Raw genomic sequence first — 18567 nt, 5'->3', positions numbered from 1 at the left:
TTCAGAATATTTTAGTGCTTTATTGTAAATTATTTGTGGAGTGCCTATATCACAACATTTAATGTGATTTGAAATCTGAAAATATCATTTTTTACTGTATCACTCCTGTGTGTCATTTGCTATCAGGAGGAGAAAGGTGAATATGCTTGGTCACATATGGCAGAGGGGGAGGGGCAATGAGGGATGGAGTCTAATGCTGTGAATTAAAATCTTCTGATGGCATAACATAGCAACTCATAAGATCAGCAATCAAATGAACCCCAGGGATGATAATGGGTTATTTAGAAACGTCACATTTAATTTTGATGATGAAAATAAATCTGATGTTCAGACGTGAAGAGATCTGACATTCAGTGGAGGATTGTTGATGCTGCAGGAGATCAGACAGTACAGTGACCCACTTTCTGCTACACATATACTGTACAGTAAACACACACACACACACACACACACACACACACACACAAACACACACACACACACACACACACACACACACACACAGGTAATCTGTGCTTGGAGGTGGAAAAGCCAGATACATAACAGTAACCAACATAGACATGTGGATGAGAGAGAGAGAGAGAGAGAGAGAGAGAGAGAGAGAGAGAGAGAGAGAGAGAGCGAGAGATGCACAACAGAATCTAGACTGCACGTGAGAGCACTGCAATGCGATACTGGAAGCCATTTTGATCCAAGCAACTGCATCTTTCTAACTATACAGCCCTGTAAAAAAAGACAAAACAGAGACACGAGATATAAGAAACATTTGGATAGATCAGTAACAGAGAAAATGATGGAAGTGCGAGAAAACAGCCCAGTGAAGGTTGGATGGGCATATACAATTATGAAATGATTTATTTAAAACTTTACGATTCCTAGACACACAGTGGGACCACTAGTCTACATGTATTTTATTTGACTCATTTTAATCTTTCTGAAAATGTTACAAAGCAGTTTGAGTGTAATATTGTATCTACAACCTGGTGAGCCTGCAGGATGTGAGAATGTTGTGGAGAGCATCATGTGCATTTCAATGCTTTGGCCTTTTGTAGTTAATATGCTCAATGTCACACATTACTTTATATTTGAGACCTGGACACAGTAAAAAATGTTAAGATTTTGTGTCAAAACATAAAAAAATTCCCACAATCCTGCAAACCTTTGAGTTCGAGTGAGTGAGCTTTGAGTGAGATTTGTGAATAGTGTTTCATGTCACATTTGCTTTATATTTTGATGCCAGTGGCCTGTATGTTTCATATGCGACTCTCTATAGACTCATTATGAGCTTCTTGCACCGCTGTTTGTATATCTGAGGACATGTGGATGTCAAATGTGGCGCTTACTCTATTAAGAAAGCAAGCAGGAAGTTGCTGCTGATTTAAACAGCACACAGTAAAAATGTGACAGGAAATGCTTTTGGTCACATTAAAGGTTGAAGCGTTATTTTCCTAAACTCATGTTTCGGTCTATAACTCCTTTATAACTTTAAAAGGATAAAGAGAATCTTATCTTTCATTATTTTAATTCCTTATTTGTCTGCATGCATACACTACTACACACCTGCATGTTTTTACTATGAGTTAAAGAGAAGTCAGGAAAAGGCACAACTTTAGTATTCGTGACCGTGTGAACCCTCAGCTTTCACATGTGGCCTTCATTTCTCTAATCTTCAGTTCCTGGACTGGTTTGCACTTGTTCTTTAATGTTCATCATAAATCCACATGCACGCTACTGAGCTTTAAAGAGCTATTTCCTCTCCAACCACCTAAAATGAACCTTCTTTCTTCAAAGCGTTCTTCATCGATAGATTTCTGCTGTCTAAAGCGTTTTGATGGTTTATTAAAAGATTAACATGCCCAAAATTATAGGAGTGTTTAGTTTTTAGTGTTAACCAGTAATAGCAGAATGGGAAACCACGTGACTTGTCCTTAAAGTCTATTATAAAGAGAGAGATCTAGATCTGGTGAGCTGCAGTAAATAAATTTGTGTCGACTAATGCAAGCATTCCTGATTTACCTTCTGTTCTTTCCCTCTTCTCATTGTGTTTTAGTCCATTAGTGCTTAAGAAATCTCTCTCTCCTGAGCTCTGAGTCTCAAAGCAGATTAATACGAGATAATTCACTGGCAAGCATGGTAGTTTTAAATCATGCTCTCATTTGCTGATCATTTACAGTAGTTGTCATAGACCATCACTGAGGTATTTTTGTATTGTTTTTTGAGAGTTCATCTGTACTGTTTTGTGTGTTTTTCTTTCTCATTAAGGTCATGTTGTATGTTGATCCTGTAATGGGATTAATAAAGGTTTATCAAGGCCAGTGGGACACACACAGACACACTGACCTATCCTCTCACACAGACAGTAAACACATACACAGTCAAAGCCAATGACTTTATACTAGTTGTTGATATTCAATAGTTGTTTGTACATTATCTGTTTTGCTTTACTAACACAAGTTCAGAGCATTTTAATGCATTATATTATGTGTTTCCTATATCAATTTTGAGTTTTGTTTATAGCACAAAAGGGGTTGAGAGTATTCATTTAATCAACAGGAAGGTTTGTGTGTCTTACATTCATGATACATTCATTGTGTTGGCTTTAGCTTTATTTGTAAAAGCAGACCTCAGCAAACATGTTAATGTAAAATGACTAGTTATTTAACATCATATTGTTTTATTTACGGTTTTGCGGCGTGCTGTTAAGTGAACCTCCTCTCGATACAAGATAAGCTGCCTTCTTTTCATTCCCTTCATTTTGGCTCTCCTCCATCCCCTCCCCCATTCTCCTGCACCTCCTGATCTTTGTGAGCTTCACGTCGACAAGAGAACAGTAAAAACACACCAAAAACAGTCACGTGTAACGTCACTGCTTGACTAAATTGAGGCCACAGTCACTTCAGATTATTTCTGTCTTTCTCAGGATGGATATTTTTGTCTTTGTTCTATAACCACGTGTGATTATAAAATAGGGTCTCGCTTTGTTTTTTTATGTCATAAATATAATAATATTTCTCCATATACATCTTCTGCTTTCTTCCCTCGTGTTGTTTTTTTCATCTTCTTGTGGCCTGTTTTTCATCTCTTGGTGGGATGGTGTTGCCACAGCAACAAGCTGACTCACAGGCAGGGCTGTACCACTATGCTTGAGTCCATAGGGTGGCAATGAAAGGTTGTGATGCAGTGAGATGCTGCTAGAAGGGTTTGGTACCCCTGTCATGAACGTTGAAATGCATTGGCCGGAAATTCTGGGTTAATGTGATGGGGGAAGGGGAAACTGTGTGTTGTTAAAATCAAGGTTACGTGGATGAGATCATGAGTTAACTGCTCTAATGTTTGTAAACATGCTTTAAAAAGAGGACATAGTTGTCTTTTTTATTTTTACTTACAAAATCATAGCATGATTATTTCCTCTCAACAACATGAACACAGAGAGCATGTGTGTGTGTTTCTAATAATGTAATCTAGTAACCCTGTGGTAATACCAGTCATTTTGTATCTTGTGGAAAAAAAATTTGGTCTCCATTAGGAAAACAGCTTATAAATCAAGCTAAATTATGTTTATCTGAAAATATAAAAATGAAAAAGTGTGTGTAGTGAACTGATGGCTGCATGTGTGTGGTGTAGAGGTGTTAATTATTAATATCTGCTGATCATCAGAGGTGTTGATTTCACATGAACACATTGATTTCTTTTTACTGCATTTTCTTTATTTCTCCAATTATACATTTCTGTCCTTTCTGGAGTGTGTTAGATTTGAGTTTAGGTTTTGGTAAGTATCAGATGGGTTCCACACACATTTTTTGCTGCAGCAGTCTAATCAAATCTATTTCTCTTCTTCTCTTCCATGTCACTGCTGCTGTTGTTTTCTTCATCTGCTGTTTACCCTGTGATTCAAACCTGAATCTGCAAATCAAGGTAAGAGAAGCTATTTAAATGTAGGAATTTTATGTGCAATTGAAGTTGTTTTAACATATAACAGTTTAATTTATTTTGGGTTTCTGTTGTCAATCTTAGTAGCCTACACTTTAATTGGAGATTTAATAAAACGATTGGTGCTTTTTTAGTGCATAATTATTTTCATCCTATTGATGTGATTCTGAATTTCTTGAATACGGTTTGGTAGTTTGGGAGATTTGTGGCTTGGTTCAAGGGAGAGATGGGAGTTTCTCGGCAGATGCGTGTAGATGAAGCGCTTAGCTGAGTGACGCTGTCCATCCGCGTGGTGCTGAAACAGACTCTGCATCCGCCTCTGCCTCCCCCTCCCTTTTTCTCTCTCTCTGTTTCTCTCCACCCCTCCCTTCTGTCTCCTCGTTTCTCTCTAGCTCTCCGTCCCTCTTGCTCTATTCACCACATCTTTCTCTATCCCTGCTTTTTTCCTTTTCTTGCATTACCATTTTATCGCGTTCATTTCTGTATATCATATAGTCGTGGACATCCGTGTCGTATTTATGTATATTATTTTTACTGTATATCCTGTATTAACAATCCTTTAATTTAATTTATTTACATGCTGCATTCAGCATTAACTTGTTTGTAATTTCACATTTTTAACTGCGTATTTAGGCCTATGTAACATTAATTTCTAGATGTTTGTTTCCTGTGGTTTATTTTTGTTGATAGGTTCATACTGTTTATTGCGCTCCCCTCCCCTCGTGCTGCTAAATACACAACGCTGCAGTTCGTGCAGTTTACCACGCGGCGGCAGTAGACATTACACACGTGCATCTGTTAGGTACACAGGCCGTTTCTCAATCCGAAGGCTGCAGCCTCCGGAGGTCGCATTTCCAGACTACATACGTCGTATTTCACAATATTATCAATTATAAAGTTTATTATTATTTTTGATTAATCTTAAATTGTTTTAATATGCTTATTAGGCTACTTGTGCGAATGTAATGCTCAGTTAACTGAAATAAACCAGGCTTGATGACGTATGCAGCCTGCATATGCGACCTCCGCAGGCTGCAGCCTTTGGATTAAGAAACGACCACGGTTTAAATTTAACATAAGTTTGATGTCTTCATATTTATTCTTTGTTCATTTAGAGTAATAAATACTGAAATGAAGAATTATATTAGATGGCATAGTGAGTTATTTAATAGTTACTTAATATTATAATTTTTTTCTTTTTTTTAACAATTTTTCCGTATACAGTTGTCTTTTACAGTTTTCAACAAATATTTAGAATAAAATAGAAGCCTATGTGGTACACAAAATGTTTTATACTGTAGCATCATTAAGCACAACTCTTTTAACCCTTTAACTGGCGCAGCCCTTTTGAGGGGGGTGATGAAAAGGTGATGTACACCTGGCATTTTTTGGTGTAGAAAGCTAATTTTGGTCTTGTTTTAAAGAAGACACTTTAAAAAAAATGTTTACGGAAGTGTCTGGAGGTGAAAATATATTTTTTGATAGCAGTTTACATTTATTTGTAATTTAAAAAATGCAATATATTATTATTTTTAATACATAAAATTATCAAGAAACTGAGGTTTGTGTTGGTTTGCTGTGAGGTTTGCTGCACACTCTTGTCAAAAATGAATATATTACAGTTACTGCATTATTATTACTGCTAAAGTTTTGAAATATGAACACTACATTCTTAGACCTTTCCAACAATATCTAGTTTGTTGTGATAGATTACCATTTACATGAAAAATATTGAAGTAAACTTAGGTGTCCTGCTCACAGGACACTTAAAACCATCTCCTTTTTTATGTTTGTTCACTTCAGAACTATTCCTAAACGTAGCCTTGCATACTGTGTTTACTGCTTACCCTTGAGGCATAATGCTAATTCTGCCTCATTTGTAAGTTCCTTTGGATAAAAGCATCTGCTAAATGTTAATGTACAGTACTGTGCAAAATGCCCCCCCCCCAGCTGTTGTTTAAGCAAAGTTGTAATGAACTTTCATTTATATTTTTTGGATCTCTTGAACAGCAAATATGAAAATTCACAATTTTCAGAGCAAAATAGCTTTGTCAGGTAAAAGTCAGTCAGTAGTGTGACCTCTCTTGGCAACAAAAAATTCTTGAACTGTTATGAGGAGACTGAAGTCCTAACGTCATTAGTTTAGAATTCGAAATTAGGGTTTAATTTTATTTTGGTTTCAGAGAGCACTGTAAAAAAAACATAGTTTTTACAAATAAATACTGGCAGATGTGGTTGCCAGAAAAGTTTGGAAAAATACAATTTGAAACAGTAAAAAAAAAACAAAGTTGTATGCATTACATAGAAATTTTGTATATTTTACAAATCTTACCTGCATACATAATTTCTTTAAATGATTTATAAATTAAGAAACTCTTGTTTTGAGGGTAAAAAAACAGATGTGGTTGCCCAGAAAACTGCTATAAAAATATACAAACATGTAAACAACTTTTTATGTGTATCTCATTAGCTAATATAATTTTGTTCATAGCTTAAAATATGCAGAAACCACTATAACCCAGAATGATGATGGAATGAAACAAAGTTATATAAAATTGTTACAGATTGTTTTAGAACAACTAAAAGAGACAGTGCACATACACAGAGATTGTATCAAACAAACAAATACAAAACAACATCAGGGTAAGTTATTGCATCGCTCAGTGTCTACATGAGTCCATTTTATAGAGTTAAAAAATGACCATGATAAATGAACATTAATGATGAAATACAGAGCAATCAAAACACAAGTACGACTGAACTACAGACACAAAATCTTGATGAACATTAACTGGATTAAACACAAACTTCTTCACTTATTACAAACCTTTTTTATAATGCATTTCTGTAATATGGTTGTATTCTAATAAAGAGAAATAATTATATATGGTCATCATTGCAAAAACATGGATATTGGTATATTAGCAATTTATAGCAGTTGTATATTTGTATACATTGTGTGGGTCAAAATTATCTTTATTTGCAAAAAAAGACAAAAATCATTAGGATCTAATGTTCCATGAAGATAATTTGTAAGTATACATACCATAAGTATATCAAAATGTTTTTATCATTAATAATATGTGTTGCTAAGGACTTAGTTTGGACAACTTTAAAGGCTATTTTCTCAATATTCAATATCTTCAGATTCCAGATGTTCAAATAGTTGTATCTCGACCGAATATTGTCCTATGCTAATAAAAATACATTAATTTAGCTTTCAGATGATGTATAAATCTTAATTTAAAAAATGACCCTTTATGACTGGTTTTGTGGTCCAGGGTCACATATTAAAAATGTCTTTCAGATTTATGTAAATACTTTATAAAAGTAATTAATAATAATATCTATATATCTATCTTTTCCTCTTGCTCTCTTCACCCCATCTCTATCCATCTATCTATCTATCCATCTATCTGTCTGTCTGTCTTTCTATCTATCTGAAATTGTTACAAATTGTTTTATATTATTTACAGTTTTAAAGTAAAAACATATGGTTCAGTTTATTTCCTTAGAAATGCGCCGTCCAGTGGCTTGTCACTGAAGTACACTTGAGCATGAATAAATCCCTCTGATCTACCAGCAGGAAGCTTCATGTTTATGGTTTATTATCATTAAATATCTATTGAAATGTTACATCGGCGTAGATCTCAGTCAACATTTTCACTGATGTTGTGGTTTGTGGCTGTGTTTATAATTTGGCACCGTGCCATGAGTTTTTGATGGTCTTTCTCTGCGCTCGTAAATATTTTAAACCACATGAGATTATCTACATGTGTACTAAAAACAGGTCGACTTCAGCTGTGGAAGTTCAGTCGCATTTTCTCTTGGTGTGTGTGTGTCTGTGTCTGTCTCTGTCTGTCTGTCTGTCTGTCTGTGTGCGTGTGTGTCTCTGTGGCTCAGTCTCCGCCCTGTTTCGCAGCGGAGGCGCAGCTAATTCAGGGAGTTTGGGAGAGGAGCAGGATGGTGGGCAGTTTTTCGCCTCTCTTGTGATTTACCGAAAACTTTTGCGGACAACATGAATTATTTCGAAGTTTTTCCTCTACTCTACGCAGATCGGATTACGTTACGCGCGGCATGGTAGGGTCGCTTTAACGAAAATATGGTTTTGATAAGACGAAAAAGTTAAACTTTTCCCGTCATCGGAGCGCGCACAATGGAGTGGAAACGCTCGTGGCCCGTGCTCTGCCTCGCGCTCTCCCTTGTTCGCTCCTCGAGCGTGTCCGGTGAGCTCCGGTATTCTGTAGCGGAGGAGTTGAAACCGGGATCCCTTGTTGGGAATATAGCGAAAGATCTGGGTTTCGGTGCTGTGAGGATTACAGAGCGAAATCTGCAGGTCGTGTCGGAATCTAACGCGCAATATTTCGAGGTGAATCCATCTAACGGTGCCTTAGTTATTAGAGAGACTATTGATAGGGAGCGCATATGCGCCTTAAATTCAGTCTGTTCTTTGCACCTTCAAATCATTCTTCAAAACCCTTTAGAAATTCACAGAGTTTTTGTTCAGATTGAGGATGTTAATGACAACGCGCCCCAGTTTCCAAATGTGAATTCATCACTGGAGATCTCAGAAGCGGCCGCGCCTGGGACGCGCTTCCGCCTGGAAAGCGCGCACGATCCCGATGTAGGAATAAACTCCCTACGCACATACAGCCTTTCCTCTAGCGATTATTTTGTTTTAAACGTCGAGACTAAAAGCGACGGTAGTAAATTTCCCGAGCTTGTCCTGGAGAAGCCTCTGGACCGCGAGAGACAGGCCGCGTTTCGACTTTTGCTCACGGCCGTGGACGGAGGACAACCAGAGAAATCAGGGACCAGCCTCATTCTTATTAAAATTCTGGATGTGAATGACAATGCACCAGTATTTGACGAGCCGGTGAAAAGGGTCAGTCTTTTGGAGAACTCTCCTCCGGGAACACTAGTGACAAAACTCAACGCCACGGATATAGACTCTGGCACAAATGGTAAAATATCTTACTTGTTCAGTAAATACACACCGGATAGAATACTTAAAATGTTCAGTGTGGATTCAGCATCGGGGGAAATCCATGTGGTGGGGGATGTGGACTATGAGGAAGCAAATGTGTATGACATCACAGTTCAGGCAAGGGACGGAGGCTCTCCAGCTATGGAGGGCTCATGCAACATCAAATTGGAAATAATTGACGTGAATGATAATACTCCTGAAGTGACGTTAACCTCCCTCACCAGCCCCATTCGTGAGGACGCCGAAATCGGCACTGTTATTGCTTTAATCAGCGCAGTGGACTTAGACTCTGGGGACAATGGGAAGGTCACACTTAGAGTTTCTCCAGGACTTCCGTTTAAACTCAACTCTGCCTTTGGTGAACACTACACGCTTGTCATCGATGGGCGTCTAGACAGAGAAACTATTGATGAATACACTGTTGTTGTCACGGCGACCGACTCTGGCTCCCCATCACTGTCCTCTCAGAAGACATTTGTGGTTCGTCTTTCTGATGTTAATGACAATGCTCCAGTGTTTTCACAGAACTCCTACTCAGTGGATGTAGCTGAGAATAACAGCCCTGGTACTCCGATAGTAACCGTCTCCGCGTCAGACCCAGACGTGGGCGATAACTCCCACCTGTCGTACTCTATTTTACCCTCCACCGTCCATGGAAGCCCCGTCTCCTCATACGTGTACATAAATCCGGAGAACGGAAATATTTTTACCATGCGTTCCCTGGACTACGAACAGATGAATGCGTTTAAGATCCAGGTGCAGGTGCGTGATGCCGGAACGCCACCGCAGATGTCTAATGTAACCGTCCACGTTTTTGTGGTCGACCAGAACGACAACCCACCTGTCATCCTTTACCCAACGCATTCTGAAGACACCGGGCTTCAGCTGACCGTACCGCACTCTGCCCCCATCGGCCACCGCGTGAATAAGATCGTCGCTGTTGACCCCGACAGTGGCCATAATGCCTGGCTTTTCTACAGCATTACCCCAGGGGACGACTCATCGCTGTTTAACATCGACGTGCACACGGGCGAGCTACGCACCGCACAGAAGCTCGTGGACGATGAGCAGGGTGGCACAGCTTACCCGGCCTACAGTTTCACGGTGGTGGTGCGGGACAACGGCGAGCCGGCAATGTCCACCAGCGTTTCGGTTACGGTTACAGTCGAAGAGAAAAGTGCAGACAAATCCACAGACCTCCGTACCACCACGTTCTCACGCAAGGGCACAGGAATGACAGATGTCAGTCTGTATCTCATCATCTCTTTGGGTTGCGTGTCTCTGGTGTCCCTGCTCACCATGGCTGTGCTTTTGGTACGATGCATCAGACACAAAGGCGGTTCAACATGCTGCTACTCCAGGACGGGCTACCGTTCCAGGCACAGCTACCAGCAGAGACCTCATAAGGACCTTCACCTTCAGCTTAACACGGATGGGCCTATTAGATACATGGAGGTGGTTGGGGGGCCTCAGGAACCGCACACACGGACCTACAGGCCCTGCTATTCAACCTTATCCAGCAGGAGTGACTTTGTGTTTGTCAAGACTCCCATGTTGAGTCATAATAACACATTAAATATGACTTTGACAAGGCAGCACTTAATGAACTCAGCCAATGAGGTGAGAGCACATGCATAGTTCTAGCCAATCAAAATGAGTTCTGTTGAGCCACTTTCTTCATATTGAACTTTCTCTTTACTGGGTACTAAAGGTGCAGAGGAATTTCAGCTAATGTTTCAGTCTCAGAATTACTGAGCAAAATCTGCAGGTCGTGTCAGAATCTAACGCGTAATATTCCTATCATCTATCATCTTTTTATCATTCCTATCAGCTCAATTTAGGGATTTCAGGAAAGTTAAAAACAAGGTTGTCATATCGTAAAATATAGACTTTTACATTTGTGTTTCTCAACTGGCTTTGCTTAAGGACCAAAATTAAAACATTAAGGCCTGGTTTCACAGACAAGGTTTTGCTAAAGCCAGGACTAGGCTTAAAACATTAGCCCTTAAACATCTTAATTTAACTAATGCCTAGTCCTGGCTTTACATAAGCCTTGTCCATGAAACCATGCCTAGATGTTATATTGTGACCAACACTGTCCTAAAATGATTTATTTCAACCCAGTCCCATGGAGATGCGTATAAATAGTGTGAAAACTTGTGCAATACATATGCCAAATTACAATATTGTGTGTATATGATACCCCAGTCCTTCCCGTTCACTTAATACAGCGCATCATTTTGTGTGTTGTTTTATGTATTGGTTTCTCAATTTTTTTCAATTTTTTTACCATTATCGCTTGGCTTTTGGGTTAGAACAACATTTTTTTTTAACATAAAATGACACCCTAACCCAAACCCCTATTCTAACCACAACTCCAAGCGACCATGGCTTAAAAATAGATAAAAACATGGAGAAACTTATATATTAAATATCATCCAAAAGCAAATCTAACCCCAAACCCATGTGAAAATGGTTTAAAAATAAAAAAGAGAAACCAATACATAAAATGACACAAAAAGATGCACCATATTAACTGAACTGGAAGGACTGGTGTATCATATGCACGCAAAATTGGAAATTTTCCCACTTCGTGCTATTTACCGTAATAGCATCTACACGAGAATGGGTACATTTTTCACAAGCAAACAAACATTGAAACATATTCATAATACTACGAACTGCAGTCTGACAACTATATAAATGTATAAACATGATGTAGACTGAATAGGAAAATTATAAATTGTAATTTTTAAATGACTAAAGATTTCAGTGGTTTTGATAATCCAGCAGACTAAACCTTGTTCGTTCTCATTGCTTAGAAAAAAATGTATTTAATTTCAACTCCATCGACTTTGTTTAACCATATTGCTCAGTTTTTGTAGGATGAGGGCATGTCACAATCTGTCCATTTTGGCGTTTTTCTTATGCGATAACTTTTCTGCCAGTTTTATTGGACCCTTACCAACAACAACCAAAGAAATGCTCCTTTAAAAAGATGACATGATTTTATATTTGGTGAATATAATTTTCTGAATGTGTCAGGCGGTGTTTAGAAGATGCATGAACCACAGATGGACAGGAAGACGAAAAGGCTTTAGGACAGAAATAAGGTTTTGGGAGGGGGGAAGAAAAGGCGGGAAATGACAGAGAGAAAGAGGAAGTGTGTAGTGAAGGAAAGATGTGTCAGAATAACAGGATTTCAAAGGTCATGCATTGACCCCTGACTTCCTGTTGTGCTCTACTCAGGTTATTGATTCCACACGTTTGAATCATGTGACCTGCTGCGAGCGTGTCACATCCAGGCTATCCACAGTAACTGTGATTAATGATACTGGTATTTATATTGTTTTGTGAAAGACGCCAAATGAGAACTTGACTTTTGTGTTTTTGAGAGGAAAGTTTTGGTTATTTTTTGGTTATATGTTTGCTGAGTTTCAGTGTTTGTTTTTATAGAGGGATAAGTTTGAGAAATTGAGATTTCCTCCTTTATTGCCCTTGTTCTCTCTGTTCTGGACCCCATGTGTCATCTGTGAGCCCCATGAGAGTTGATCTGTTTCAGTCGAAAGGGTGATGGGCTACCATCTGGCTCGGCTGTAATGACACGTGCTCTGTGTGTGTGTGTGTGTGTGTGTGTGTGTGTGTGTGTGTGTGTGTGTGTGTGTGTGTGTGTGTGTGTGTGTGCGTGTGGTCCTTGGTCATAGAAGACTCTGGATTTGCAAGAATGTTTTACAGAATTTTACTCTGGTTTTACAGTCTGGTTTTCAAGGGTCAGGAACAAGTCTGCGTCTAATTTTAATACAGTCATGAGAATTAGGCAGTACCAGTCAAACGTTTAGAAACATTTACTCATTTATATATATATATATATATATTTATTTATTTATTTATTTATTTATACATTATAGAGTAATAGTAAACTGTAGTTTATAATTAAAAGCATCCAAAATAAATCAAAACTGTTATATGTTTTCATCTTCAGTGTAGTCACCCAAAATCTTACTTGTGTCATTTTATCAAGTACTGTAGCTTTTTAAGGTTTTACTTTGAAAGGAATTTTAAAGAATACTGAAGTTCATATCTATCTCTATTTCAAAACTACACTCTAAAAAATTCTGGGTTATTGGCCCAGCATTGGGTCAAAAAAGGGATGAGCCCAGCTTGCTGGGTTGTAATTTAACCTATGCTGGGTTGTTTCAACCCATAATGCTGGGGTGTTTCAACCCATGATGCTAGGGTGTTTCAACCCATAGTGCTGGGGTGTTTTAACCCATTGTTGTGTCAGATATAAAATTTTCTGGATTGTTTGTCCCAGCTGCTGGGCTCGTACCTTTTTTACCCAACGCTGGATTGAAAATAACCCAGTATTTTTTTAGAATGTATGGTTTTTAAGTACAATTTAAGTTTAATGAAAGAAGTTAATATGTTTGGAGCAGAGGTGGACACTACTTATTATTTTAACTTTCTACATAAAAGTACATTTCAAGTATTCATATTTTATCAGTGTTTTTCTTTGGAAAACATACATTCCAAAGCATTTTATCATAATTTTTACTCCACTACATTTCATAATTTCAGGTTTTTGGTTTATATTTAATATTGAAGTACATTAAACATCTAGTACATTTTTACTTTTACTTAAGTAAAAAGTACTTTCGTACTTTAACTCAAGAAATGTAAAATTACACAATTTTTATGTAATTAGGTATTAAATCAATTTTAAAATGCAATATATAATGTATACACAGTATGATTCTATGCTTTACAATGTAATGAATATTTTTTAGTAAAGTACATTTTTTTCTAAGACAAACACTATGATAAAACACATATGCTTGGAAAATGTAACTAAAATACTCAAGGAGTGTCCACCTCTGGTTTGGAGCTGTTATTTTTTAAAACATATACTTTCAGATTTTTAAGATCATTGGAAACATTTCATTCAAGTGTTTCCAAACGTTTGACCAGTACTGTAATTGGTCTTTTTCTTCTGATTGTTTTGGTGAATTAGAGGATGGCCAATGTGTTTGAGTGAGATTCACTCGTTTTGAACCTAATTTTAATGTTTTGATGTGGTAAAAACCAAAGCTTCAGTACACTGTGCTTTATCTGCTTTGATAGTTTCTTTATGTTTTTACGTTTTTAATTCAGACTTTAAATATTTGTTTATGGTGAGTTTTGTTTAGATGAGCTCATTTCCCTGTCACCTTCATGCCATTCTACACAAGCTCTTGTTTTGTCTTGCATTGTTTTGTTTTTAATATTAATAATAACTAAAATCATAATAATGTGTTCCACAACTGGACTTAAAACTTAAAAAAATGTACTGGATATTTAGAGAATAGTTTCGATATTGATTCTGGAGTGTTGTGTGGTTGTGTCTGTTGGCCCATCCATCTCTCTTTCTTTGGGATGTTCTGGTTTCTAGATTTAGTTAGGCAAGATGATTTAATTCAAAGTACATCAAGCTTTGCATTTTATCACTCTGTGTTCCCTGGAATCTGCGGCCTTAGCATTGCTAACACCATGGATACCGGTTAAGGTACAGAGACATGGCTCAGATCCGTCCTTCAGTGTAACTCCGTAAAACTAATGTCACAGCGGTCCTGCATGAGTTATAATTTGTGTGTGGAGCTTAAACAATTGGCTGTAGTTGCTTGATCGGCCCCTTTGTTTTTACTGATAATGTGTGTACACTTTATACAGAAAGCGTCATGTTTCAACCACAGATTGTTTATAATTGACACAAATAGACTAAAGATCTTAAGTGCTGTAACACTTATTGTCGAATGTTTTGAAAACAATGGGGTGTATTGATGGTTTTTGTATCTTCAGGTCAGAAAAGGATATGGGTCACAGATGTTTTCCATGTGTGCTCGATCAGGAAGGATGTAGCTTATAAATTTAGTTTCATTCACAAAATCTTTGAGTTGATATAGTGATTCAGATGCATATGTGTTTTGATCTGTGTGTGTGCGTGTGTGCCAGATGCGAAGCTAAAGATAACTATATGTTTTATATTAGTGTTTCTGTCAGAGCATTAAATATGACTGAATGACTACTAGTGTGTGTAGATGTAGGTGTATTTAGCTTTACCGTGTGTACAGAGCATTATTGTCTGTGGACAGTGGGATTGGGTCAATGGACTCATGTCAATGGAGTGTTTGCAGATGTCACATGGCTCTATAGGTGTGCTTTGCCTATGCATTCGGGAGTATAACACATCTATTGTGTGTTATTTGTTAATGTATTCAGCATGTATATAGACTCCCAACAACCTTGTCGGTGACCTTGTGTGGTGATAGGGAGAAACAGGGAATGTTTGAATGATGGACAAAACATTTACATTCACATTTACATTTAGTAAACGATTTTATCCAAACGACTAACAAAGGGAAGGAAACAATCAAGTGATTTGTCACATGGAGGCAATAATACAAGAAGTGCTTATGACATGTTGTCACAATTGTGAAACAATACCTGTTGAGAGAGAAAGAGAGTTAATTGTTTTTTTTTTAAAGATATCTTATAATATGTCTGCAGTCAGTATCAATTTGTCAAGTATTTTTGGAATTGATGAGTTTAACATGCATCATAGTAAGATCATGTGACAACATTGTAGCAAACTACAGTATGAAAGCTTCATTGTTAGTTGCATTTAGGCAGTGTGCATAATCCTGTGCCGTATTTCATTGTGAAGAGCCATTGATGAGTCTCTCACACATCATTAGTGAGCTGCAGGCAGATGTAACCTTCACACACACACTTGCTGAACTCTTTATGTCCTTGTAGAGGAATCACCAGGATGAACTGAATGACTGTTTTGTACACATGTAAGAGGAAAATAGAGGGGAAACTGCCTGTTGAATAGTGTATGAATAATACACACACACACACACACACACACACACACACACACACACACACACACACACACACACACACACACACACACACACACACACACACACACACACACACACACAGGCACACACACACAGGCACACATTTCCTAAAACAAATGAATAGAGCTATAAATAAAACAATCCTACAAGCAATTATTTTAACTGCATAATGCATATTGTACATTATGGAAAACGTTGCATTAATGCATTTGCCTATTTTTTATTAAAGGACAACACCACTTTTGTCAATATTTTACCATGTTCATACCATAACTTAGACAAATTAATACATCCCTATCTTTTTTCAATGTGTGCATTTAATTTTTGTACAGCGCATCGTGAATGTGTTAGCATTTAGCCTAGCCCTATTCATTCCTTAGGATCCAAACAGGGATGAATTACGAAGCCACCAAAGACTTCCATGTTTTCCCTATTTAAAGACTGTTACATAAGTAGTTAAACCAGTAAGAATGGTGGCACAGAATAAAATGTGGTGATTTTTTTAAACATAAAAAATTTGAACTAAGGTGGGAGAGCAGTTAGTTAAAATAGTTCTCATTTTTTATCTGCTTAAAAACACATTTAATTTTGTGTCACCATACTTACTCGTGTAACTACTCATGTAACAGTCTTTACATAGGTAAAACATGGAAGTGTTTGGTGGCTTCTAAATTCATCCCTGTTTGGATCCTAAGGAATGAATGGGGCTAGGCTAAATGCTACAACATTCACGACGCACTGTACAAAATTAAGTGCATGCATTGACTAAAGATAGGTATGTAGGAATTCGTCTAAGTTGAGGTAAGAACATAGTAAAATATTGAAAAACGGTGGTGTTTTCCTTTAATACTTCTCTCCTTATTTCAATATTGTTATAAAATGTCATGTAAAGCTGGTTTGCAACAATACAGAAGTCGTATTAATTCATACGACCACGCTCATAGGTTTTTGCATGATTTGTATGATTTCCCTGTGATGTTGGGGTTAAGAGCAAAGTTGGGTGGGTTCATTATTGTTTTTTTATGATCATCTACGTTATTTTATGATTCACTTCAAGCAATTTCATATGAATTAGCCAACTCTTAAAATGCATACGAATTATTGTAAGGTCAGGATGGAAAATCTATAGAAACACAATGCTCATACAGGCAGGAAATATTTGCATCCAGAGAAACTCCCACAAACCCCAGATTTACAACCGCTGAATGTTTTCATATAATAGAGTAAGATACGATCAAAGACTGCCAGTGAGTGTGTAAGTCTATGTGTGCCGTTTGGGTCATATAAAGCCTGTTATTTAGAATGATCAGCTTTTGGTTTATGTTTACATGATTTAATATAACAAGAATCCTTCATCATCATGACATCATGGTTTGGTCACATGACACATGCTGTTGTGGGCTCAAGGTCACACTGAGAGCCAGGATAGATATTTACATCACTGAACCTCTTTCTCTGTCCCCACGGCAACAGCAACAAATAGATTCAGGAATAGACTCGGGAATAGAAAAAATACTGTGTTTTACTGTGCGTAACCTCATGCTTTTTTGTCTCTTTACAGCAAAAGCCACCCAGCGCTGACTGGCGTTTCACTCAGAACCAGAGACCGGGACCCAGCGGGTGAGTGATGCCCTCACACACGTTGACAAAGATTTGCATTATGTAAACCGTGTGCTCACCCAACCACTTTTTAAAGCAAACGCATTTGCATTGTATGAAAGATCAAAACTCACTGAGACTCACATATCATATTCACACGGCAGCTCTGTTCCATTTAGCATTTTTAATCAAATTTTGTGTAAAACTTTTGACAGTCACGTTTTTTTTTCACAAATTAATCCACGTTCATATTTCTCCTATGTTTATGTTACACTACAAATAGAAAGTTAAGCATGTTCAATTTTAAAGTTAATGTGTTGATATTTTGCACAACATGCTCTGTTGTAAATGTAAACGGAATGTTTTGGGAATAGTCCGGGCATTCCATGCATAAATAAAACGAGCAGCATGACAGTGTGCAATTCAAAACACAGCCAGAGAGAGAGTTGTCCGAAAGGAGCTGTGTGTTGATTCTCAATTTCTTCTCTTCTTAACAAAATGGCTGCCTTTATTCAAGCACTCCTTCACCCCTCCTGCCCAACGCTTTAATCTGTCAAAGAAAGAGAGAAGCGTTGCCAGAGAGAGAGAAAATAAAAGAAAGAATTAAAGATGGGATCGATGGCGTTTATTACCATGCTAATGTCTGTTTTGTCAATACATTGAAGTGTTGAAACTAATTGGAGGCATTAAAATCCCAAAGAGGTTCAACTGTTTCAGCGTTATTGTAACTTCAGTAACTATTGGTCCAGACTCACGGGCAGCCAATGGCGCTCTGCCTCTCTCGCGTGCCAGCTAGCACAAGTGATCGCAATGAAGCGGTTTCCATAACAGACCTTACACAACACATTCCACACTGACATGACCCCGTTTGAAAGAAGCCATTTGGAAGAAATTAAATCTTTTTGTTTAGTTTAATTTGGCAGGACTACATATAGCAGCAGGCCCAATGTTATGTTAGCTTCACTTCCAAAAACTGTACCATGTTAAACTGAGATTTTAACTACAACACCAGTTACTACAGGTAATGTTATAATTGTAAAAGAAATTAAAATGGGGTTTTCAAACTTTGTAAGAAGGCTATAGACTCCCTCAGTTGGTTAAATATCCATTTTAACCAATTCACTTCAAGTAACTATTAAACCTTAG

The 18567-nt window shown here is 37.6% G+C and overlaps 1 protein-coding gene across 26 annotated transcripts in view; it reads left to right on the top strand.

Moving 5' to 3' along the window:
• The window catches only part of LOC135760957 (protocadherin gamma-A11-like), a 162067-nt gene that overhangs the window by 136255 nt on the left and 7245 nt on the right, over positions 1-18567 (top strand). For 25 of the 26 annotated variants that reach the window (XM_065275066.2, XM_065275063.2, XM_073812136.1 and 22 more), the window contains one exon: positions 17384-17442. In XM_065275066.2, the coding sequence (XP_065131138.1) occupies positions 17384-17442 (59 nt within the window). Of the gene's footprint in view, positions 1-7838; positions 10538-17383; positions 17443-18567 lie in introns of those variants that run through there. The other variant, XM_065275005.2, reaches the window with a different exon arrangement.

This window comes from Paramisgurnus dabryanus, chromosome 16 (assembly GCF_030506205.2).
Source record: "Paramisgurnus dabryanus chromosome 16, PD_genome_1.1, whole genome shotgun sequence".
Classification (NCBI taxonomy): domain Eukaryota; kingdom Metazoa; phylum Chordata; class Actinopteri; order Cypriniformes; family Cobitidae; genus Paramisgurnus; species Paramisgurnus dabryanus.
The sequence above is the reverse complement of the archived record's forward strand: the minus strand, read 5'-3'. Positions and strand labels throughout refer to the sequence as shown.